The sequence below is a fragment of the Panthera pardus genome, unplaced genomic scaffold (assembly GCF_024362965.1).
Source record: "Panthera pardus isolate Hobbes unplaced genomic scaffold, ASM2436296v1 HiC_scaffold_24, whole genome shotgun sequence".
Lineage (NCBI taxonomy): Eukaryota > Metazoa > Chordata > Mammalia > Carnivora > Felidae > Panthera > Panthera pardus.
The window spans coordinates 20134575-20160142 of NW_026526810.1; the positions used below are offsets into that span (position 1 = coordinate 20134575).

Here is a 25568-nt window from a genome sequence, read left to right on the forward strand (position 1 = left end):
ATTTCCCATAATGAACTTTATGTGTATTATTTTTCTTCTGTAATTTATTCTTTGACTTTTGCCTCTAGAATCTGGGCTATTTGTTTGATTTTATTTCTGTCAGCCTACCTATGTTTATTTCGCTTAGTAATTATGGATTTAATCAATTTTTCCTCTGGCTTTTCCCTTTTTTTATTCTTGTAATTGAGATTTTATTTTGAGGTAATTTTACCTTCATATGAAGTTGTAAGGAATAATATAAAGAGATCCCATGTACCATTTACCAGTTTTCCTCAATGGTAATAGAATTCAAAACCATAGTACTATGTCACAATCAGAATACTGACATTGATACACTCAATACACAGAAAATTTTCATCAACACAATGATCTCTCCTGTTACCCTTTTATAGCCATACCCACTTCCTTCCACCTTGCCCTGTACTTAACTCCTCACCACCACTAATCTATAACTTTAGATTCTTCATTCTATAACTTTATAATTTCAAGAATATCATATAAATGGAAACACGGAGTCTGTAACCTTTGAGATTTACTGTTTTCACTCCACATAATTCCCTGAAGATTCATCAAGGTTGCCATGTATGTCAATATTTCATTTCTTTTTATTGTTGAGTAGCATTCCATGGTAGGGATGTAACACAGTTTATTGAAGTACATCTGGTTTGTTTCTACCTTTTAGGTATCACAAACAAAGCTTCCATAAACTTCCATAAACTTCCAAGCTATAAATGTAGCTTCCTACATTTGTATGTAGGTTTTGGGTGAATATAAATTTTCATTTCTCTAGAATAAATGTCCAGGAGTGCAATTGCTGGGTTTTATGATAGTTTCAAGGTTTAGTTTTTTTAAGACATTGCCAAACTATTCTCCAGAGAGATGGTACCATTATATAGCCCCAATGATAATGTATAAGTGTTAAAGTTTCCCCACATACTTGTCAATATTTGGTGTTGTTACTATTTTTTATTTTAGCCATTCTTATAGGTATGTGATGATATCTTATTATAGTTTTAATTTACATTTCTCTAATGGCTGATAACATTACACATCCTTAAAAATGGTAAAAAATGTCAATTTTATGCCGTATACATTTTTCCACATTTTTCAAAAAAGTAATTCCAAACCCTGAGTCAATGAGAGAGGGTCCCTGACAGAGTAAGTGTAGAGTTAACACTCAGTACAACTGGGTATCTGCAATCGAGGAACAAGTATCATTCAATGACCAGAGCTACTAGGGTACAAAGATTCCAAGGCTTAATATATTTATGATTCATTACAGCTGTGTTCCTGCTTTAAGAAGGAGCTCAGTCAACAAATGTTTATTGATATTTTAGGTTAATAGCCATATAAATGGTCCATGTTAAATTCTGTCCTTGATAATATTATCCACATTCCTTCTACATGTTCTGGGGAATCAGCACTACCTAGAGGCTTCTCACTGCTTGAGACCTGGCTCAAAACTTTCTTCTCTGGAGAACCTTTTCTGACTTTCTCTCTAGTCTCTCTCTCTCTCTCTCTCTCTTTCTCTCTCACTCTCTTTCTCTGATGCTCCCTCAGCACTCTATGCATACTGCCATTAGAAGACATATCTGTTTAAGGTGTTACCTTAGCTTAGGTGACCATCTCCCCAGTCAAGAGCACAGTGTCAGGTTATAGCAGAGGCTCAGGAAGGTTTCATGAACAAAGTCCCACAGAAAGGACACATTTCCAGGTTACTCTTGTTCTGTTTCTATCACTGATGTTAAATGTAGCTGTGAACACAATTATTGCTTTTCCTGGGGTTAATGCTTAAATGGGGGCATTTTAACAGGTGTGTAGTCTCATAAGAACTTGAGATCTTAGCTGCTGAATTAGGTGAATTGGCTGTCTCCAGAAATCATAGCACTTCATTGAATAACATTAATCCCCCTTTGTTAACAAAGAGATAAAATAAATGGAAAGTTATTGATTTAATAGTCACAGATCAATCAAAGAACAAAGCACACTGGATTATCTAAGCATGCCTGGATAAGAGAATAAAAAGTTAAAATGTATCTTGTGTGTTTATATAAGATTCTTCAAAATCCTCTTTTGTTCCCAAAGGTGATTAGGCCTCCTAAATACAAGAAGGACTCTAATACAGCTCCCTCAAAAGATTATCAAAGCCCTTCTGTTTGCTTATCAGAGGTCAGTCTCTCCTGACACTTTCTCTAATTCACCTTTCAATTTCTCCAAAGGACAATACCCCTTTCCAAAAAAGAAAAATCTTTAATCTTTCTTCTTACTCTTAGGTTAGAGTCTCTAGTTCTTTGCTTACCCACTCATCACTTCTTCCCTAACCCCTTACAGAGGGAATAAGACTGCAACTTAAGATGACTTCTGATTCAAAATGTTTCTAAATATAAACCACATCTGTGTGGGTACAGTGTGGATGCAGCATGGGAGCACATTCACTTTGAGATGTCAATAATGATTGTCCTCAGGTTGCCAAGTAGGAATGTCAGGAGAGAGTAGGAAGTGACAGGCCTTGTAGAGAAACAAAACAGTTCTAGAATTGGCTCAAAGCTGAAGATGGGTTTCCACTCTGTAAATCATCCAGACTCTCCTTAATATACTTTCATTTTTTTTTTTTTTTTTAATTTTTTTTTTTTTCAACGTTTTTTATTTATTTTTGGGACAGAGAGAGACAGAGCATGAACGGGGGAGGGGCAGAGAGAGAGGGAGACACAGAATCGGAAACAGGCTCCAGGCTCCGAGCCATCAGCCCAGAGCCTGACGCGGGGCTCGAACTCACGGACCGCGAGATCGTGACCTGGCTGAAGTCGGACGCTTAACCGACTACGCCACCCAGGCGCCCCGAATATACTTTCAATTTGGCATGTACTAACCATCACTTCACGCTCACTACAGCATTAGCAACCCCTTCCCTCCATGCATCAGTACCCCCTTACCTCCCAGGCAGGCGCCAAGAGCCAGGGCATACATGAGTGGTGGTGCAGGCAGGCTGACCTCGGGGTCTTGGCTGAGGTTCAGGAGTACAGGAATCTGTAGAGGAAAAGAACACTAAAATCATATCCATGGAAGCCCAGAAGAGCTTCCCATAGTGTGATTGACTTGCAAGATCCAAAGCATTTTTTTCACAAACTATAAGAAGCATCGGATGTTCAAAAGGAAACCAAAGTAAACTTCAGAACCTACAAAACCTTGAGTTTGAGCCCGCTGGTATGTTTTTGTTTCCACCTATATGACCAGCTAACTGGTCCTCTTTTTCCTCAGCTACCCTGACTACTGTTGTGGATCTTAAATGGGGTACCATCCTATAGAACCTCCTACAGTGGCTGGGACCATAACTGTAACTATCTAACTAGCATTTCTTAGCCCTGCAGTGGACTAAGTCCTATACTAACTCCATGCACATATAATTTTATTTAATCTTCAAACATCCTTCTGGTGTATTTGTTATTCCTTCAATTGATAGATGAGGAAATCAAGGCATGGAGAGACCCATATTTTATAAGTGGCCAAACTGGAACCTGAACACAGTTCTCTGATTCCAAACTGGTAAAGTTGTGCTAAACCACTTCACACCAGTGTCCTCTGGGCAGTATTCCCAATCCTGTTTATGTTAATTATATGATAACAGTTATCATAATCAACAATCAGAAAGTAGAATTCTCTAGTCAATCATTCACATTTTGACAAAGATAAATTTCACATTATTGTAATCAAAGAAACATGTAGTAGTTGTAAGATTTCTGTAATGAATTTGTGTCCCAACAGCATGCCCCCTTGTGGCTCTTGTTGCTAATGTAGGAGAAGGAACTGGGAGTAGGGGGTGGATTGGAATGTAGCCATGAGGTCTGCTTCCAGTTCACTTAGGGGGAATGTCTATGATGTCACTGCTAGGCATCTAAAGGCAGCCCATGAGATGTTACGGAGGGACCCTTGGACCTGTTGTCTCAGAGCAGTTGCCTTGTGTAAATGTCTTTAAAGAGATGGAGAAGGAGAGTTCCATTGGTAAACCATTCAAAAAACATTTCCCAAAGTCACAAGCAGAAAGTTGAAACCAATGTGGAGACATATAAGTGACATGTGATTTCATTGCAGTAGAGAATCAGGGGACGGCAGAACCATGCTCTGGTAGGTAACAGGTCACCTGATATCATAAAAAGTAATGCCTCATTGTTTATCTAGGAAGAGTGGATCACTCCCTTGTCTTTATCCCTGCAATAGGACTTCATGTGTACGCTTCTGCAGTGGCCCCCAGGGGGCAGATGGATCTACTTTCCCACCCCAACTGACACTGGGCTTAGCCCATGGCTTGCTTTACCAAAAATAGGCAAGTGGTCTAGAAAGAAGCATCCCACATTACTGCAAGCCTCTCCAGAGCTTCGGGTTCAGCCATGAGAAGAGCATGCATTAGGAAGTGCTACTGATCTATGGACTCGCCAGAAGGAAGACACATTTGGGGGCCCCATGAGCCCCAGCAGAGCACTGACCAGAAGGCTGTAGTCAACCTGCGACCTACTCACCTACTGTATACACTCCTGTCTGCTAGACTACTGCATACACTCCTACTGCACATGTTGCTCTGCCAGCCCTGCATACATCTCTCCAGATTTGCCTTGTAAGGTCTGAGAAAGAGCACTTACTGTTTGTTGGATCACAAGGGGCGTTTTGAAAAGCTCACTTTTTCATTTTCAGTAGCCCCAAATATTTACTGGAAGATAAATGAGTAACATCCTGGGAAATCTATCTGATGCAGAAACAGAAACTCCTGACACAGGGGGCCCCTGAGCAGATTTCACAGCATGTTTCACTCTTTGATTTTGTTGTCTCATAATGAACCCAAATGTTATAGATGCAGTTTTTAACTTGAAGTTTTGGTTCTTTGGAGGAGCAAGCAAAGGGCAGCTTCTCACAGCACTTGGGCGTCTCTCCTCTGGAACTTTCCCTTACTTTCCCAAAGTGACTGATTTTTTTTCCAATATATGAAATTTTTTGTCAAATTGGTTTCCATACAACACCCAGTGCTCATCCCAAAATGTGCCCTCCTCAATACCCATCACCCACCCTCCCCTCCCTCCCACCCCCCATCAATCCTCTGTTTGTTCTCAGTTTTTAAGAGTCTCTTATGCTTTGGCTCTCTCCCACTCTAACCTCTTTTTTTTTTCTTCCCCTCCCCCATGGGTTTCTGTTAAGTTTCTCAGGATCCACATAAGAGTGAAAACATATGGTATCTGTCTTTCTCTGTATGGCTTATTTCACTTAGCATCACAGTCTCCAGTTCCATCCATGTTGCTACAAAGGGCCATATTTCGTTCTTTCTCATTGCCATGTAGTACTCCGTTGTGTATATAAACCACAATTTCTTTTTTTTTTAATGTTTATTTATTTTTGAGAAAAAGAGAGGCAAAACATGAGCAAGGGAGGGGCAGAGAGAGGGAGACACAGAATTCAAAGCAGGCTCCAGACTCTGAGCTGTCAGCACAGAGCCTGACACGGGGCTCGAACTCACAAACTGTGAGATCATGACCTGAGCCAAAGTCAGAGGCTCAACTGACTGAGCCACCCAGGTGCCCCTAAAAGTGTTTTTTTAATGTTTATTTACTTTTGAGAGAGAGAGAGAGAGAGAGAAGTGAGGCGGGGCAGAGAGAGGGAGACACTGAATCTGAAGCAGGCTCCAGGCTCTGAGCTGTCAGCACAGAGCCCGACATTGGGCTAGAACTCACAAACTGTGAGCTTATGACCTGAGCTGAAGTCAGATGCTTAACAAACTGAGCCACCCAGGTGCCCCAAAGTGTTTTATTTTGAAACCTTAATGCTTCTTCATTTGGAGTGTTACCCTTTAAATATGAAATGGCTTGTGATTATTATATGAGTAATTAAAATGTATAGTTTTTTTGGAAGTTCTATCTCCTATCTCACTCTGGCTTGGAGGGCCCTCAAAATGTCATTTATATTTATTATATATTATTTTTTGAAAACACCCTTCATTTGGAGGGTGTAAGTTGAAATCTCATCCTGAGCCTTTGATCCTAATTTCTTTTTTTTTTAAATATATGAAATTTATTGTCAAATTGGTTTCCATACAACACCCAGTGCTCATCCCAAAAGGTGCCCTCCTCAATACCCATCACCAACCCTCCCCTCCCTTCCACCCCCCATCAATCCTCTGTTTGTTCTCAGTTTTTAACAGTCTCTTATGCTTTGGCTCTCTCCCACTCTAACCTCTTTTTTTTTTTTTCCTTCCCCTCCCCCATGGGTTTCTGTTACGTTTCTCAGGATTCACATAAGAGTGAAACCATATGGTATCTGTCTTTCTCTGTATGGCTTATTTCACTTAGCATCACACTCTCCAGTTCCATCCACGTTGCTACAAAAGGCCATATTTCATTTTTTCTCATTGCCACGTAGTATTCCATTGTGTATACAAACCACAATTTCTTTATCCATTCATCAGTTGATGGACACTTAGGCTCTTTCCATAATTTGGCTATTGTTGAGAGTGCTGCTATAAACATTGGGGTACAAGTGCCCCTCTGCATCAGTACTCCTGTATCCCTTGGGTAAATTCCTAGCAGTGCTATTGCTGGGTCATGGGGTCGGTCTATTTTTAATTTTCTGAGAAACCTCCACGCTGTTTTCCAGAGCGGCTGCACCAATTTGCATTCCCACCAACAGTGCAAGAGGGTTCCCGTTTCTTCACATCCTCTCCAGCATCTATAGTCTCCTGATTTGTTCATTTTGACCACTCTGACTGGTGTGAGGTGATATCTGAGTGTGGTTTTAATTTGTATTTCCCTGATAAGGAGCGACGTTGAGCATCTTTTCATGTGCTTGTTGGCCATCCAGATGTCTTCTTTAGAGAAGTGTCTATTCATGTTTTCTGCCCATTTCTTCACTGGATTATTTGTTTTTCAGGTGTGGAGTTTGGTGAGTTCTTTACAGATTTTGGATACTAGCCCTTTGTCCGATATGTCATTTGCAAATATCTTTTCCCATTGTGTTGGTTGCCTTTTAGTTTTGTTGGTTGTTTCCTTTGCTGTGCAGAAGCTTTTTATCTCCATAAGGTCCCAGTAGTTCAGTTTTGCTTTTAATTCCCTTGCTTTTGGGGATGTGTCGAGTAAGAGATTGCTACAGCTGAGGTCAGAGAGGTCTTTTCCGATTTTTTATGACACATTATGCCCATAGCTTACTCCCATCATCACATATAACACATACCTTCTTCCTCCACCACGTTGGGACCATATTCTCTTGTCCATATTCATTTGTGTCTTTTTTTCAGACATTTAAATTTTATTTTTTATTTTTTTTAAAACTTACATCCAAATTAGTTAGCAAATAGTGAAACAATGATTTCAGGAGTAGATTCCTTAATGCACCTTACCCATTTAGCCCGTACCCCCTCCCACAACCCCTCCAGTAATCCTCAGTTTGTTCTCCATATTTAAGAATCTCTTCTGTTTTGTCCCCCTCCCTGTTTTTATATTATTTTTGTTTCCCTTCCCTTATGTTCATATGTTTTGTCTCTTAAAGTCCTCATATGAGTGAAATCATATGATTTTTGTCTTTCTCTGACTGACATCCATGTAGTTCCATCCATGTAGTTCCTCCAGTTCCATCCATGTAGTTGCAAGTGGCAAGATTTCATTCCTTTTGATTTCTGAGTTACACCCGATTGTGTATATATACCACATCTTCTTTATCCATTCATCCATTGATGGACATTTGGGCTCTTTCCATACTTTGGCTATTGTTGATAGTGCTGCTATAAACATGGGGATGCATGTGTCCCTTCGAAACAGCACTCCTCTATCCCGTGGATAAATGCCTAGTAGTGCAATTGCTGGGTCATAGGATAGTTCTATTTTTCGTTTTTTGAGGAACTTGCATACTGTTTTCCAGAGTGGCTGCACCAGCTTGCATTCCCACCAACAATGCAAAAGAGATCCTCTTTCTCTGAATCCTCGCCAAATCTGTTGTTGCCGGAGTTGTTAATGTTAGCCATTCTGACAGTGTGGGAGGCCGGGCCCCAGTGCCAGGCTGAGACTGGGTCGAGCAACAGCTCCCTGTTGACTCATCCAACCTGGTGGTTCCCCCTCCCATTCATGTGGGAGGCCGGGCCTCGGTGCCAGGCTGAGACCAGGTCGAGCAACGGTTCCCTGCTGACTCAGCCAACCCGGTGGTTCCCCCTCCCATTACCCCACTTTCAAGGGCATATGAAAGCCTTGTCAAGGCTGAGAAAGTTAATTCGTGAAGCCTGTGGTCTTCAGGGGTTGGCAGTAATGCTACCTCCCTTTTTCTACCCCGAGTCAGACAGAAACAAACATGGGAATTGTGTTTTGCTAGCAATCTTATCAACAAGGTCTTACTGTGACCCGTTTAGAAAATTCACAAGAAACACAAAACTAAATGTTTTGGTTGGCAGCGATTATGTGAAACCTGTTTATTCTTAGAATGGCCTGACCCATAAGAGTCTTGATATAAAAGATTGTGTACAGCAATAATAAAGCCGTCACTTGGGCCATCAGCACAGGGGACCCTCCTGTTCCCAAACTGTCTTCCCTTCTCTCTTTTTTTCTTACATTCCCCTACCCTCAGGACCCTGATCTCGGTGTTTGTGGCACCGGTCGCAACATGACAGGTGTTAGGTGGTATCTCATTGTGGTTTTGATTTGTATTTCCCTGATGAGGAGTGGTGTTGAACATTTTTTCATGTGTCGGTTGGCCATCTGGATGTCTTCTTTGGAGAAGTGTCTATTCACGTATTTTGCCCATTTCTTCACTGGATTATTTGTGTTTTGGGTGTTGAGTTTGATAAGTTCTTTGTAGATTTTGGATACTAACCCTTTATCTGATATGTCGTTTGCAAATATCTTTTCCCATTCCCTTGGTTGCCTTTTAGTTTTGCTGATTATTTCCTTCGTTGTGCAGAAGCTTTTTATTTTGATGAGGTCCCAGTAGTTCATTTTTGCTTTTGTTTCCCTTGCCTCCGGAGACATGTTGAGTAAGAAGTTGCTGTGGCCAAAGAGGTTTTTGCGTGCTTTCTCATCAAAGATTTTGTGGCTTCCTGTCTCACATTAGGGTCTTTCATCCACTTTGAGTTTATTTTTGTGTCTGGTGTAAGAAAGTGGTCCAGGTTCATTCTTCTGCATGTCATTGTCCAGTTTTCCCAGCACCACTTGCAGAAGAGACTGTCTTTATTCCATTGGATATTCTTTCCTGCTTTGTCAAAGATTAGTTGACCATACGTTTGTGGGTCCATTTCTGGGTACTCTATTCTATTCCATTGATCTGAGTGTCTGTTCTTGTGCCAGTACCATACTGTCTTGACGATTACAGCTTTGTAGTATAGCTTGAATTCTGGGATTGTGATGTTTCCTGCTTTGGTTTTCTTTTTCAAGATTGCTTTGGCTATTCAGGGTCTTTTCTGGTTCCTTAGAAATTTTAAGATTATTTTTTCTAGCTCTGTGAAGAATGCTGGTGTTACTTTGATAGGGATCATGTTAAACATGTACATTACTTTGGATAGTATCGACATTTTAACAATATTTGTTCTTCCTATCCAGGAGCATGGAATCTTTTTCCATTTTCTTGTGTCTTCCTCAATTTCTTTCATAAGCTTTCTATAGTTTTCAGTGTATATATTTTTCACCTCTTTGGTTAGATTTATTCCTAGGTATTTTATGGTTTTCAGTGGAACTGTAAATGAGATTGATTCCTTGATTTCTCTGTCACTTCATCATTGATGTATAGGAATGCAACCGATTTCTGTGCATTGATTTTATATCCTGAAACTTTGCTGAATTCATGAATCAGTTCTATCAGTTTTTGGTGGAATCTTTTGGGTTTTCCATATAGAGTATCATGTCATCAGCAAAGAGTGAAAGTTTGACCTCCTTCTGGCTGATTTGGATGCCTCTTATTTCTTTGCATTGTCTGATTGCATAGGCTAAGACTTCCAATATTATGTTGAATAACAGTAGTGAGAATAGACATCCCTGTCTTGTTTCTGAGCTTAGGGGGAAAACTCTCCATTTTTCCCCACTGTGGATGACATTAGCATTGGGTCATTCATATGTGGCTTTTATGATCTTGAAGTATGATCCTTCTATCCCTACTTTCTTGAGGGTTTTTATCAAGAAAGGATGCTGTAGCTTCTCAAATGCTTTTCGCATCTATTGAGAGGATCATATGGTTCTTGTCCTTTCTTTTATTGATGTGATGAATCACATTAATTGTTTTGTGGATATGGAACCAACCCTGCATCCCAGGTATAAATCCCACTTGGTCGTGGTGAATAATTTTTTTAATGTATTGTTGGATCCAGTTGGCTAATATCTTGTGCAGGATTTTTGCATCCATGTTCATCAGGGAAATTGGTCTATAGTTCTCCTTTTTAGTGGGGTCTCTCTCTCGTTTTGGAATCAGGGTAATGCTGGCTTCATAGAAAGAGTTTGGAAGTTTTCCTTCCATTTCTATTTTTTGGAACAGCTTCAAGAGAATAGGTGTTAACTCCTCCTTAAATGTTTGGTAGAATTCCTCTGGAAAGCCATCTGGCTCTGGACTCTTGTTTTTTGCAAGATTTTTGATTACTAATTCGATTTCCTTACTGGTTATGTCATTTGTGTCTGAAAACATTTAATAATTATTCACAAATGACCTGTGGTTGCAGCACTCTGTTAATGCTATGTCCACATAGCAGTTAATATAAGAGACAAAGTTCCCTGCCCTCATCGAGTTTACATGAGAGTAAGCAGAGAGAGAGAAAAATTTTAATAATAAATAAGGATGTCATAGAAGATGGCAGAGTAGGAAGCTCCAGAAATCCATCCTTCCACCTAAATAATTACTGAACAGTTGGCAACTATCTGAAGTAACTGCATACAGTTTCTAGGGCTATCATAAACAAGTAGCTTGAAAGAACAGAAATACATTGTCTCAAAGTGGTGAAGACTAGAAGTCTGAAATCATGTTAGTAGGGCCATGCTTTCCCTGACAAATCTAGGGGACCATCCTTTGCTGCCTCATCTAGTTTCTGGTAATTGCCAACAATTCTTGCTCATAGGTGCCTCACTCCAGTGAGATAGCTAACTTTACTTTGTGTATCTTTACATGTTCTTCCTTCTTTGCATATCTGCTTCTATGTCCACATTCCCATTTTTATTATAACACAAGTCATATTGGATTAGGGCTCATCCTAATGAACTAATTTTAACTTAAGATCTGTATACAGACCCTATGTCCAAATAAACTCACAATTTCAACCTGGGATAAGGACTTTAACCTATCTTTTGGAGAAATGCAATTCAATCATACATACCTTCTTTATTGCACTTCATTTTATGGTGCTTCATAGATATTGCAGTTTTTACAAATTTAAGGTCTGTGGCAACCCTGAATGGAGCAAGTCAATTGGCATGCAATTTCTCCAACAGCATTTGTTCACTTTGGGTCTCTGTGTTACATTTTGGTAATTTTCACAATATTTCAAACTTTTTCATTATTATTATTATTGTTATGGTAATCTTTGATCAGTGATCTTTGATGTTACTATTGTAATTTCTTTGGGACGCCACAAATCATGCCTATATAAGATAGTACAATTAATTGATAAATGGTGTGTGTGTTCTGATTGCTCCACTGACCAGCTATTCCTCCATCTCTCTCCCTTTCCTCAGGCATTCCTATTATTTGAGACATAAAAATATTGAAATTAGTTCATATAATAACACCACAGTGGTCTCTAAGTGTTAAAGTGAAAGGAAGAATTTCACATCTCTCACTTTAAACAAAAAGCTAGAAATTTTAAGTTTAGTGAGGAAGGTATGGAAAAAGCCAAGATAGGCTAAAATCTAGACTTCTTGCACTGAACAGCCAAGCTGTGAATGAAAAGGAAAAATTTTTGAAGAAAATTAAAAGTGCTACTCCAGTGAACACAAAAATGATAAGAAAGTGAAACAGCCTTATTGGTGATATGGAGAAAGTTCGAATCATCTGGATAGATCAAACCAGTAACAACATTCCCTTAAGATAAAGTCTAATCCAAAACAAGGCCCTGACTCTCTTCAATTCTATGAAGGCTGAAAGAGGTGAAGAAGTTGCAGAAAAAAAGTTTGAAGCTAGCAGAGGTTGGTTCATGTGGCTTAAGGTAAAGAAGCTGTCTTCATAACATGAAAGTACAAGGTGAAACAGTATGTGCTGATGTAGAAGCCACAACAGGTTATCCAGGAGATCTAGCTCAGATAATTGATGAAGGTGACTATACTAAATAATACATTTTCAGTGTAGACAAAACAGCCTTCTATTGGAAGAAGATGCCATCTAGGAGTTTCCTAGCTAGGGAAGAGAAGTCAATGCCTAGCTTCGAAGTTTCAAAGAGGCTGACTCTCCTGCTAGGGTCTAATACAGCTGGTAACTTTAAGTTGAAGCCAATGTTCATTTACTATTTGAAAAATCCTAGGGCCCTTCAGAATTACGCTAAATCTAATCTGCCTGTGCTCTATAAAAGGAATTGCAGTCTTGCTGACAGTACATTTGTTTTCTTTTTTTTTTTTTTTACTTATTTATTTATTTATTTATTTATTTATTTATTTATTTATTTTTGAGACAGAGAGAGACAGAGCATGAACAGGGGAGGGGAAGAGAGAGAGGGAGACACAGAATCCGAAACAGGCTCCAGGCTCTGAGCTGTCAGCACAGAGCCCAACGCGGGGCTTGAACTCACGGACCATGAGATCATGACCTGAGCCGAAGTCGGACGCTTAACCGACCAAGCCACCCAGGCGCCCCTGCATTTGTTTTCAAAATGGTTTAGTGAAAATTTTAAGCCCACTGTTAATACCTACTGCTTGGAGAAAAAAAGATTTTTTTCAAAATATTATTGCTCACTGATAATGTACCTGGTCACACAAAAGCTCTGATGGAGATGTACAATGAGATTATTGTTTTTATGCCTACTAACTAACATCCATTCTGCAGCCCATGGGTCAAGAAATAATTTTAACTTTCAAGTCTTACTATTTAAGAAAAATATTTTTCTAAGACTATAACTTCCATAGATGGTGATCACTCTGATGGCTCTGGGCAAAGTCAATTGAAAACATTATGGAAAGGATTCCCCATTCTAGATCCCAATTAGAACATTCATGTTTTGTGGGAAGAGGTCAAAATATTAACATGAACAGGAGTTTGGAAGAAGTTGATTCCAACCCCCATGGATGACTTTGAGAGGTTCAAGACATCAGAGGAGGAAGTAACTGCAGATGTAGTGGTAATATCAAGAGAACTAGAAGTGGAACCTGAAGATGTGACTGAATTGTTGCAATCTCATGATAAAAATTTAACTGTTGAGGAGTTGCTTCTTATAGATGAGCAAACAAAATGGTTTCCCGAGATGGAATCTACTCCTGGTGAAAAGGTTGTGAAGACTGTTGAAATGATAACAAAGGACGTAGAATATTACATAAACTTAGTTGTTAAAACAGCAGTAGGGTTTGAGAGGACTGACTCAAATTTTGAAAGAAGTTCTAGTGTGGGTAAAAGGTTATCAAAGAACATCACATGCTACAGAGAAATTATTCATGAAAAGAGTCAATTGATGTGGCAAGCTTCATTTGTTTTCTTGTTTTAAGAAATTGCCACAACAACCCCCAATCTTCAGCAACTACCACCCTGAACAGTCAGCAGCCATCAACATGGAGGTAATTTCCTCCACCAGCAAGATTATAACTTGATGAAAGCTCAGATGCTGGTTAGCATTATTATCAGCAATAAAGAATTTTTAAATTAAGATATGTGCATTATTTTCTAGATATAATGTTATTGCACAATTAATAGACTACAGTATAGTGTAAATAAAACTTTTATATTCACTGAAAAATCAAAAAAGCATTTGATACACTGTATTGCAATATTTGTTTTATTGTGTGGTCTGGAATCAGACCCACAAATGTCCCTGAAGTATTATTGTAACTATTTTGGAAATATGGAGTGTGGAAAAACACTTGCAGGAGCCAAGGAAGAGATTAATAAAGAAGCTGATTAATTTTGGCCTTTTTTATACTGGTTACTATTCTCCATGCTCCCAGCCCTGTGGCAGATAACAATGGAGGTAGCAATCTACCTTTATAGTGCAAATTCCTGCTAGCAAGGTGGACAAGGTGGATCCTGTCCTCCCAAAAATTGGGTGTGTGTGTTGATTACTGATCACTGTGTTTGATCACTAAGGGGTTAGCACAGAGGCTGGCCACTGTTTTAATCCCTGAGGGATGAGGCAGTTTCCAGGAGATTTAATGAAACTACTTGTTTCCCCCACATTTTTGGAGCCAAACACTTAAGAAAATGTTTTTCAAAATAGTGGTTTACCATAGAGATAATAGAAGAGAAACATCAATGACCACACACAATAAGAAATGCACACTGTGCAAAAAAAATCAGAAAAGTCAGAAATTAATGGTTCTAGTTTCTCAATAAGTGACATTTAATAATCCCTGAGGAGTGGGGGAATTAAATTATACAACATAATACTCAAAACTCCCAGTTCTTAACAAAAAAACTTATAAAACTTACAAATAAACAGGAAAATATGGCCCATTCACAGCTGAAGAAATTAAAAATAATGATAGAAACCCAGACATTAGAATTATTAGTCAAAGATGTTAAATCACCTGTCTTAAATGTGTTCAATGAACAAAAGGAAATCATAGACAAAGGACAAAAAGAAATCAAGAAAATGTTGCATAAATAAAATAAGAATATCAAGAAATAAAAGTTATTAAAAAATGAAATTATAAAAAGGAATGAAGTAGACATTCTGGAGCTGAAAACTACCATAACTGAAATAAAAACTCATAAGAACTCACAGCATATTTGAGCATGCAGAAGAAAGGGTCAGCAAACTTGTAGGTAAGACGTTCAAAATTATCAAGTCTGAGGAGAAGAAGGAAAAGTGAATGAAAAAAAGTTAAGAGAGCCTGTGAAACTGTAAGAACCATCAAACATAGCAATATATGTACTATAGGAGCCCCAGAAGAAGATAGAAAAAAAGAGGCAGAGAAAATATTTGAAGAAATACTGTCCAAAAACTTTCCAAATCTGAGGAAATACATGAATATACATGTCCAAGGAACTCCATGAACTACAAGCAGGATAACTCAAGGAGACCTACACTAAGACAGCTTATAGTTAAATGATCAAATCCAAAAGACAAAGAGAAAATACTTAAAGCATCAAGAGAGGAACAATTCATCTCATAAAAGAGAAAATCAAAGTCACATTGCCAAGATGGTGGACTATAAGACCCAGCCTCTGTATCCTCTCAAAGATGAACAATTAGACAGCAATCCACAAACAAAAGCAGCTCTGAGATAAGACTATGGTCCACTTAAGAAATGTTAGTGGAACCTGAGAAAACCTGAGAAAACCTGAGAAAACCACACACGAAAGATAAGGAAAAAGTTTAATTTTACCTGTGTCATCCATTGGCCAAGCCAGCACTGCTCAGTTCCAAGAGGTAACTTCTTAGCTAGAATGAAGTCCCCACACCAGGAAAGAAAGTGTATTGAGCAACATACTTACCCAGCCTTTCAGGGCACCACACAAAGTACCCACTTGAATTTCACCCCACCCAGAAACCTGGCAAACCTGAGACATACAGAGATGGCTATGAACAAGGAAGAAAAGCAGGACCCACCAGTATCGGCTACACAGAAAGGCAGACTGCAGTTCATAGTGACCTGATCTACAGAGGACTCTGGTAGCTTTGACCCCTGAAGACACTAATGGCCAGAATGGTTGTCGCAGACTCCTGAAGATTTACCACAGGTATTTGTGTTCCCTGACACCAGCCCTGAATCCCTCCTCACTTCCTCTCTGCTAGCCCCACCCATAGCCCAGGACCTGCATCAGTAGCCAGCCCAGGCTGCTGCAACTGTGCAAGTGCAAGACACAAGCCTAGACCCCTAAAGCTGACTCCCACCCCTGTGCATATGCTCAGAGCTAGCCCCTCCAGCTATCTGCTCACGTATTGCTGGTCTGGTATGTGTCACTGACTTCTACTGCCACATGCACACACATGGCAAGATCCTGTAGTCACAGGAGTGCATACCAGTAGCCAAGGCCCCCATACTAACTTGTGGGCCTACATTTGGCCTTATCTCCTGTCAGTGGTCTGCACCACTGGGCTCACCTGCAGCTAGCCCTTCCAGCTGTACACCTGCATGCCCCTAGCCTATCTCCTAAAACTAGCCTCCCATCATGCACCTATGGCAAGAACAAGTAGCTATGGTAGTACACACAGACAACCAGAGCCTCTGCAGCTGCAGTATAACCTCAGTAGGCCCTACCCCTTGATGCTTCTCCTGGCTCCCACAACTATATGTATATTTGCAAATGGCCCTTGCCACCACAAGGCACCTGCAGCTTCCCCCTGCAATGAATTATGTGCACATCATCAGCTCTGACCACCACTTCTGCTAACTCTGGCCCCTAACCACAGAACCTGGAAGCACTTCTGGGGATCACAACAGCCTTTGTAGCCTCTGTGGACCACCCATGACAGTCACCAAGGACCACACAGTGTCAACGCTGTGGACTTCGGCAGGCTGAGCTAACATTACCATATACCCCAGAACAGAGCTGCCACATTTTCCCAACACTCCATACCCTCAACCACTATACCTAGGTCACAACACACTCCAGCATGCCCTCACCTAAAGGTAAAGGTCTTTCCTTACATAAGTCAGTCCATTAAATCTGGAAGAGGTGACTGTTTATTCAAGACTAGAGGGATCATAAAGAATCAGGAAAACATTATTCTACCAAAGAAACAAAAAAAGCTTCTCTAGACACAGTATTATTAAAGTGCCTAAAATCAATACAAATAATTGTAAAATGAGCAAGAGAAAATAATTCCTCTCATACAAAGGAACACCCATAAGGCGATGAGTGGATTTCTCAGCAGAAACCTTGTAGTCCACAAGAGAATATTCAAAGTGTTGAAGGAAAAAGACTGCCAACCAAGAATATTTTACCCAGCAAAGCAGTCCTTCAGAAATTAAGGAAAAATAAAGACTTCCCTAGAAAAACAGATGCTAAGGACATTCATCACCATTAGACTTGCCTTGTGAGAAATGCTAAACAAAGTTCTTGAAGCTAAAATGAAAACATACATACTTATTAATAACACGAATACAAATTAAAGTATAAAACTGACTGGTAAATATAAGTATACAGTCAAATTCAGAATACTCTAATACTATAATGGTGGAATGTGAAACACTTAACTCTAGTATAAAGGTTAAAAGATAAAGTACTAAAAATAAATATACCTACAACAATCTGTTAATGGATACACAAGATTAAAAGATGTATACTGTGACATCAAAAACATAAAATAGGGGCTACCTGGGTGGCTCAGTCATTAAGCATCTGACTTTGGCTCCAGTCATGAACTCACTGTTCATGAGCTTGAGTCCCACATCAGGTGAGCATGAGCCCTGCCTTGGGTTAGCTCAAGACCCGCTTTAGGTGAAAACAAACCCCGCTTCTAGTAAAACATGAGCCCTGCCTAGGATGAGCCCCACTTCTCTCTCCCTCTCTCTCTCTCTCTCTCTACCCCTCACTCACTTGTGCCCTCTCGAAAGAAAGAAAGAAAGAAAGAAAGAAAGAAAGAAAGAAAGAAAGAGCAAAAACATAGACTTTTTATATGCAATTGAAGCTAAGTTGTTATGAGCTTAAAATAGATTATTGTGACTATAAGGTGTTTATGAAAGCCTTAGGGTAACCACAATACAAAAACCATATAGCAGATATCATAGTAGATATACATATGATAAAGAGAAGAGAATGAAGGTGGAACACTATAGAAAACCATCAATTTACAAAGTCAGACAACAAGGGAGAGAAAAAGGAACTATAAAATAATGAGAAAACAATTAACAAGATGGCAAAAGTAAGTCATTCAATTTCAATAATTACTTTATTTTTTAAATTTTATTTATTTATTTTTGAGGGAGAGGCAGAGAGAGGAGAGAGAGAATCTTAAGCAGGCTCTGTACCTTCAGCATGGAGGCTGACATGGGACTCAAAGTCACAAACCATGAAATCATGACCTAAGCCAAAGTCAACAATCAGATGCTCAACCAACTGAGCTACCTAGGCACCCCTATCAATAATTACTTTAAATGTAAATGGACTAAATTCCCCAATCAAAAGACCCACAGTGGCTAAATGGATTTAAAAAAAAAAGACCAACTATATGCTGCCACAAGAGACTCACTTCAACATCAAGGACATACATAGGCTCAAAACAAAGTGATGGGAAAATATACTCCATACAAATGCAAACCAAAGAGAGCAGGGGTAGTTATAGTTGTAGCAGACAAAATATACCTTAAATCAAAACTGTAAAGACACACGAAGGTCGTTATATAATGCTAAAGGAGTTGATTCAACAAGAGATTATAACAATTGTAAATATATGTGTACACTACATCAGAGTACATAAATATATTAAGCAAGTATTAACAGGTGTGAAGGTAGAATTAGACAACAATATAGTATTAATAGTGGACTTCACGACCCCACTTTCAAAAATGGAAAGATCATTCAGACAGAGCATCAAAAAGGAAATATTGGATCTGAACTACAATTTAGAACAAATGTGCCTAACAGACATATACAGAACATTCCATTCAATAACAAAATGCACATTTTTCTCAAACACTAATCGAACGTTCTCTAGGCAGGTCATACATTAAGTCACAAAACAAGTGTTAACAAATTAAGAAGATTGATATTGTATCAAGCATCTTTTCCAGTCACAGTAGTATAAAACTAAAAACAATAACAGAAGAAAAGCTGAAAAATTCACAAATATGTGGAATGAAACTACATGCCCCTGAAGAACCAATAAGTCAAAGAAGAAATCAAAAGGGAAATAAGCATCTTGACACAAATGGAAATATAGCATACCAAAACCTATGAGGTAGAAAAAGCAGTTCCAAGAGGGAAATTTACAGCAATAAATGCCCACATTAGGAAAAAATAAGTTTAAATAAGTAATCTAACATTACACATCAAGGAACTAAAAGAACAAACAAGCCCAAAGTTAGCAGAAGGGAGGGAATAACAAAAGATTAGAGCAGAAATAAATCAAATAGACTAGAAAAGCAATAGAATACATCAATGAAACTAAGAGCTAGTTTTTTGAAAAGATAAATAAAATTAACAAATCTTTAGCTAGACTAAGAGAAAAAGAAGACTCAGGAACAAAAAAGGAAACATTACAATTGATACCACAGAAGTACATAGGATCATAAGAGACTACCACAAATAGTTATATTACAACACATTAGGCAACTGAGAAGATATGGACAAATTCCTAGAAACGTGCAAGCTACCAAGACTGAATCACAAAGAAATACATAACTAGTATGGAAATAGAATCAGTAATGAAAAATCTTCCAAAAAAGAAAAACCCAATACCAGATAGCTTCACCAGTGAATTCTACCAAAAATGTCAAGAATGATTAATGTCAATCCTTCTCAAAGCCTTCCAAACTATTAAAGAGGAGGGAACACTTCCAAACTGGTGAGTTTTACAAAACATGTAAAACATTTAATAAATGCTTTATGATTTAAATTAGAAACTTTTAAAGAAAAATTAACACTAGTCCTTCTCAAACTATCCCTAAACCTGAAGGGAATGCAATACTTACTTATTCTATGAAGTCAGCATTACCTTGATACTAAAACCAGGTAAAAACACTACAAGAAAACTATAGACCAATATCCCTTATGAAATCCGGCACCAAATGTGCCAATTTAAGGAAGACATTGCCTCTCCAAAGAGGAAACAAATAGAAAGACGCTAGAACTCAGGCAAAAGAGGACACAGCCAGAGAAGGAGCAGAAACACAGACAGTACCGTTCAGAAAACAAAAAATAAAATTAGAAAGCATCAAATGATGAAAAAGGTTTTCCATGAGAAAAAGAGGAAATTAAGGTATTATAAAAGTGCTGTTTTTAAATAAGAATTCTAGACTGACTTAGCACTTTAAACTATATGAACATGTACATTTATTTAAAATTAAACACTAAACAACTAACCAGTTCAAAACAAGTAACATAACACAATGTTAGGTATTAAGTGCTATGGGAAAAAAATAAGTAAAAAGGAGATGGCTGGCAATCAATTTATCACGGAGAAGGTAATATTTTAAGAATATAAGTGAGGAAGCAAGACCAAGCTCCTAATGATCTGTGTGAAGAGTCTCTGGCAGAAGGAATAGAAAGTAGAAAGACTCAGAAGTAGAAGCTTGCTTGATGTGTCCAAGGAAAGCTAAGGAGGCCAGTGTGATTGGAGCTAAGTGGGCAAAGAAAGAGTGATAGAAAGTGAAATTAGAAGTGATGGTGTCCACAAATCAGCCCTAAGTAAGCACAAAAAGATCGAGATCATACCGTGTATATTTTCAGACCACAATGCTATGAAACTCGAAATCAACCACAAGAAAAAATTTGGAAAGGTAACAAATATATGGAGACTGAAGAACATCCTACTAAAGAATGAATGGGCTAACCAAGCAGTTAAAGAAGAAATTAAAAAGTATATGGAAGTCAATGAAAATGATAGCACCACAACCCAAAACCTCTGGGATGCAGCAAAGGCGGTCATAAGAGGAAAGTGTATAGCAATCCAGGCCTTCCTAAAGAAGGAAGAAAGATCTCAGATACATAACCTAAACTTACACCTTAAAGACCTGGAAAAAGAACAGCAAATAAAACCCCAAACCAGCAGAAGACAGGAAATAATAAAGATTAGAGCAGAAATTAATGCTATTGAAACCAAAAAAACAGTAGAACAGATCAATGAAACCAGAAGCTGGTTCTTTGAAAGAATTAACAATTGTTGATAACCCACTGGCCAGTTTGATCAAGAAAAAAAGGAAAGGACCCAAATAAGTAAAATCAAGAATGAAAGAGGAGAAATCACAACCAACACAAAAGAAATAAAAACAATAATAAGAGAATATTATGATCATATATGCCAACAAAATGGGCAATCTGGAAGAAATGGACAAATTCCTAGAAACATATACTCTATCAAAACTGAAAGAGGAAGAAATAGAAAATTTGAGCAGACCCAAAACCAGTAAGGAAATCGAATTAGTAATCAAAAAGCTGCCAAAAAACAAGAGTCCAGGGCCAGATGGCTTTCCAGGGGAATTCTACTAAACATTTAAGGAAGAGTTAACACCTATTCTCTTGAAGCTGTTCCAAAAAATAGAAATGGAAGGAAAACTTCCAAACTCTTTCTATGAAGCCAGCATTACCCTGATTCCAAAACGAGAGAGAGACCCCACTAAAAAGGAGAACTATAGACCAATTTCCCTGATGAACATGGATGCAAAAATCCTGCACAAGATATTAGCCAACTGGATCCAACAATACATTAAAAAAATTATTCACCACGACCAAGTGGGATTTATACCTGGGATGCAGGGTTGGTTCCATATCCACAAAACAATTAATGTGATTCATCACATTAATAAAAGAAAGGACAAGAACCATATGATCCTCTCAATAGATGCGAAAAAAGCATTTGAGAAGCTACAGCATCTTTTCTTGATAAAAACCCTCAAGAAAGTAGGGATAGAAGGATCATACCTCAAGATCATAAAAGCCATATACGAGCAACCCAAAGCTAATATCATCCTCAATGGGGGAAAACTGTTAGTTTTTCTAAGGTCAGGAACAAGACAGTGATGTCTACTCTCGCCACTATTATTCAACATAGTATTGGAAGTCTTAGCCTCTGCAATCAGACAACACAAAGAAATAAAAGGCATCCAAATCAGCCAGAAGGAGGTCAAACTTTCACTCTTTGCTGATGACATGATACTTTATATGGAAAACCCAAAGGATTCCACCAAGAAAGTGCTAGAACTGATTCATGAATTCAGCAAAGTTTCAGGATATAAAATCAATGCACAGAAATCAGTTGCATTCCTATAGATCAATGATGAAGTGACAGAAAGAGAAATCAAGGAATCGATCCCATTTACAATTGCACCAAATATCATAAAATACCTAGGAATAAATCTAACCAAAGAGGTGAAAAATCTATACACTGAAAACTATAGAAAGCTTATGAAATAAATTGAAGAAGACACAAAAAAATGGAAAAAGATTCCATGCTCCTGGATAGGAAGAACAAATATTGTTAAAATGTTGATACTACCCAAAGCAATCTACATATTTAACACAATCCCTATCAAAGTAACACCAGCATTCTTCACAGAGCTAGAAAAAATAATCCTAAAATTTATATGGAACCAGAAAAGACCCTGAATAGCCAAAGCAATCTTGAAAAAGAAAACCAAAACAGGAGGCATCACAATCCCAGAATTCAAGCTATACTACAAAGCTGTAATCATCAAGACAGTATGGTACTGGCACAAGAACAGACACTCCCACTGGTGCTGGGAAAACTGGACAACGACATGCAGAAGAATGAACCTGGACCACTTTCTTACACCAGACACAAAAATAAACTCAAAGTGGATGAAAGACCTCAATATAAGACAGGAAGCCAACAAAATCCTCGAGGAGAAAGCACACAAAAACCTCTTTGATCTTGGCCACAGCAACTTCTTACTCAACATGTCTCTGGAGGCAAGGGAAACAAAAGCAAAAATGAACTACTGGGACCTCATCAAAATAAAAAGCTTCTGCACAACGAAGGAAATAATCAGCAAAACTAAAAGGCAACCAAGGGAATGGGAAAAGATATTTGCAAACGACATATCAGATAAAGGGTTAGTATCCAAAATCTACAAAGACCTTATGAAACTCAACACCCAAAAAACAAATAATCCAGTGAAGAAATGGGCAAAATACATGAATAGACATTTCTCCAAAGAAGACATCCAGATGGCCAACCGACACATGAAAAAATGTTCAACATCACTCCTCATCAGGGAAATACAAATCAAAACCACAATGAGAAACCACCTGACACCTGTCAGAATAGCTAATTTTAATGACTCAGACAACAACAGATGTTGGCGAGGATTCAGAGAAAGAGGATCTCTTTTGCATTGTTGGTGGGAATGCAAGCTGGTGCAGCCACTCTGGAAAACAGTATGGAGGTTCCTCAAAAAACGAAAAATAGAGCTACCCTACGACCCAGCAATTGCACTGCTAGGCAATTATCCATGGGATACAGGAGTGCTGTTTCGAAGGGACACATGCACCCCCATGTTTATAGCAGCACTATCAACAATAGCCAAAGTATGGAAAGAGCCCAAATGTCCATCAATGGATGAATGGATAAAGAAGATGTGGTATATATACACAACGGAGTGTTACTCAGCAATCAAAAAGAATGAAATCTTGCCATTTGCAACTACATGAATGGAACTGGAGGGTATTATTATGCTAAGTGAAATAAGTCAGTCAGAGAAAGACAAAAATCATATGACTTCACTCTTATGAGGACTTTAAGAGACAAAACATATGAACATAAGGGAAGGGAAACAAAAAACAATATAAAAATAGGGAGGGGGACAAAACAAAAAAGACTCATAAATATGAAGAACAAACTGAGGGTTGCTGGAGGGGTTGTGGGAGGGGGTACGGGCTAAATGGGTAAGGGGCAGTAAGGAATCTACTGAAATCATTGCTTCACTATATACTAATTAGGATTTAAATTTTAAAAAATAAAAAATAGGGGCGCCTGGGTGGCGCAGTCGGTTAAGCGTCCGACTTCAGCCAGGTCACAATCTTGCGGTCCGTGAGTCCGTGAGTTCGAGCCCCGCGTCAGGCTCTGGGCTGATGGCTCGGAGCCTGGAGCCTGTTTCCGATTCTGTGTCTCCCTCTCTCTCTGCCCCTCCCCCGCTCATGCTGTGTCTCTCTCTGTCCCAAAAATAAATAAAAAACGTTGAAAAAAAAATTTTTTTTTAAAAATAAAAAATAGAGTTAAATCAAAAAAAAAAAAAAAAAAAAGGAAGTAGTGGTGTCCAAATGGGTAAGGCATGCATGCAGGCACTGCAAGACTCTGAGTTGTGCTGAGCAAAGTGGGGATACTCAGTGGAGAATGGATGTTTGGGTCTGAGCAAGAGTGGAAACAGAACAATTTGGAGGTAACTGCAATACACAGGTGGGAAATGTTGGCTAGGATTTGGGGGCAATGGTAAAGATTATGGAAACTGGCTGTATTTAGAAGCTCTGAAGGGCACCTGGCTGTGGGGTATAAGAAGAAGCAATTGATCAAGCTGGTTCTAAATTTTGGGACTCTGAGCATATGAAAGTTTTATGTAAGTGAGAAAGATTGGGGAAGGATGTAATCAGAGTTTCTTTTGGAACATGTTAAGTTTGAGATACCTATTTTATCTCAGTGGAGAGGTGAGCAGGGCAACTGGATATGGGAGAAGCCCAGGAGTAGGTGGATGCAGGTGAAATTTAGAGCATGAGCTTGGATGATACCTCTAGCAAAGAGTCTAGAGAGTGAAGTGGCCAGAACGTCTTCCAGTGTTTGGGGGCTGGAAGATGAAGAGGGCCTGCAGAATGAGACCAAGGAAGAGTGGCTGCATGGATAGGAGGAGAATTTTGAGGAGTCAAACAGGGAAAGAACCCAAATAGGAGAGAGGTTACCTCTATCATGTGCTACTGACAGTCCAGGTTAGAAGAGAACCAGGAACATCACTGGATTCTCACAAGGGTGGATACCATGAGATCTTGCGGTGGAGTCAAGAGAAAAATGAAGAGGGGCTACAGCAAGATGAGTATGGCAAGGAAAGACCTTGCTTTCAAAGAGTTTGGCTTTTAAAGGAAACAGAGAAAAGGGAAGGGAGCCATGGAGATATGTGGCTCACTGAGGTCTTCATGAGAGGAGAGATGGCAGCATGTTAGATCCTGATAAGAATGATGTAGGGGAAAGTGAAAAATAAATTATGCCGGAGAGAACTTTGGCTGTGGCACCAGGTGGAGGAACTGGCCTCCATTGAGTGGGAATGTCTCCCATACAACTGGAAGGAAGGTAGGATGCACTAGGCAGCCACAGTGGTCATTGTTCATGAAAGCTCCCACATCACTGCTTATATCTCGTCACAAAAGGAAAGCTAGGTCTTCAACTGTGAGAAAGGAAAGAAAGGGTGCTGGAGGCTCAAAGAGAGATGAGAGGTGTGCAAGAGTCATCAAGAATCATGGGAAGATGAGGCTCAGGACAAAGCTGTGTGGAAGGCAGCACTGAGGGTCCATGATGGAAGGGCTGTGGCTGGGAGACAAGTCAGCAATCCTTGCTGCTCTGTTTCATTGTCTGTGCATGTGGATGGGGAGGCAGGGGGCAGGATTAACCTGGTGGTGGGTGTTGCTTGCCAAAGGAAGACTGTGAAGCCTAATAGTGGCAAGGGAGCTGAGGATTAATACACAAAGATAATCATAATAATAGTTATGAAAGGTAGGTATTTAAGGAGGAAAGGGAGAATGTAAAGCAGGGTGGGTCATCAGGAAGGGCTGTTGACTTGGGTCATAAAGTTATCAGCAACAATAAACTCTAGGGCAAGGTCCAGGACTGGGTT

The 25568-nt window shown here is 39.1% G+C and overlaps 1 protein-coding gene across 1 annotated transcript in view; it reads right to left on the minus strand.

Annotated features, from left to right (window-relative positions):
- Positions 1-25568, minus strand: part of OCA2 (OCA2 melanosomal transmembrane protein) — a 516689-nt gene that overhangs the window by 182600 nt on the left and 308521 nt on the right. Inside the window, exon 22 of the mRNA XM_053888812.1 lies at positions 2934-3027. Within this exon, the coding sequence (XP_053744787.1) occupies positions 2934-3027 (94 nt within the window). The remainder of the gene's footprint in view (positions 1-2933; positions 3028-25568) is intronic.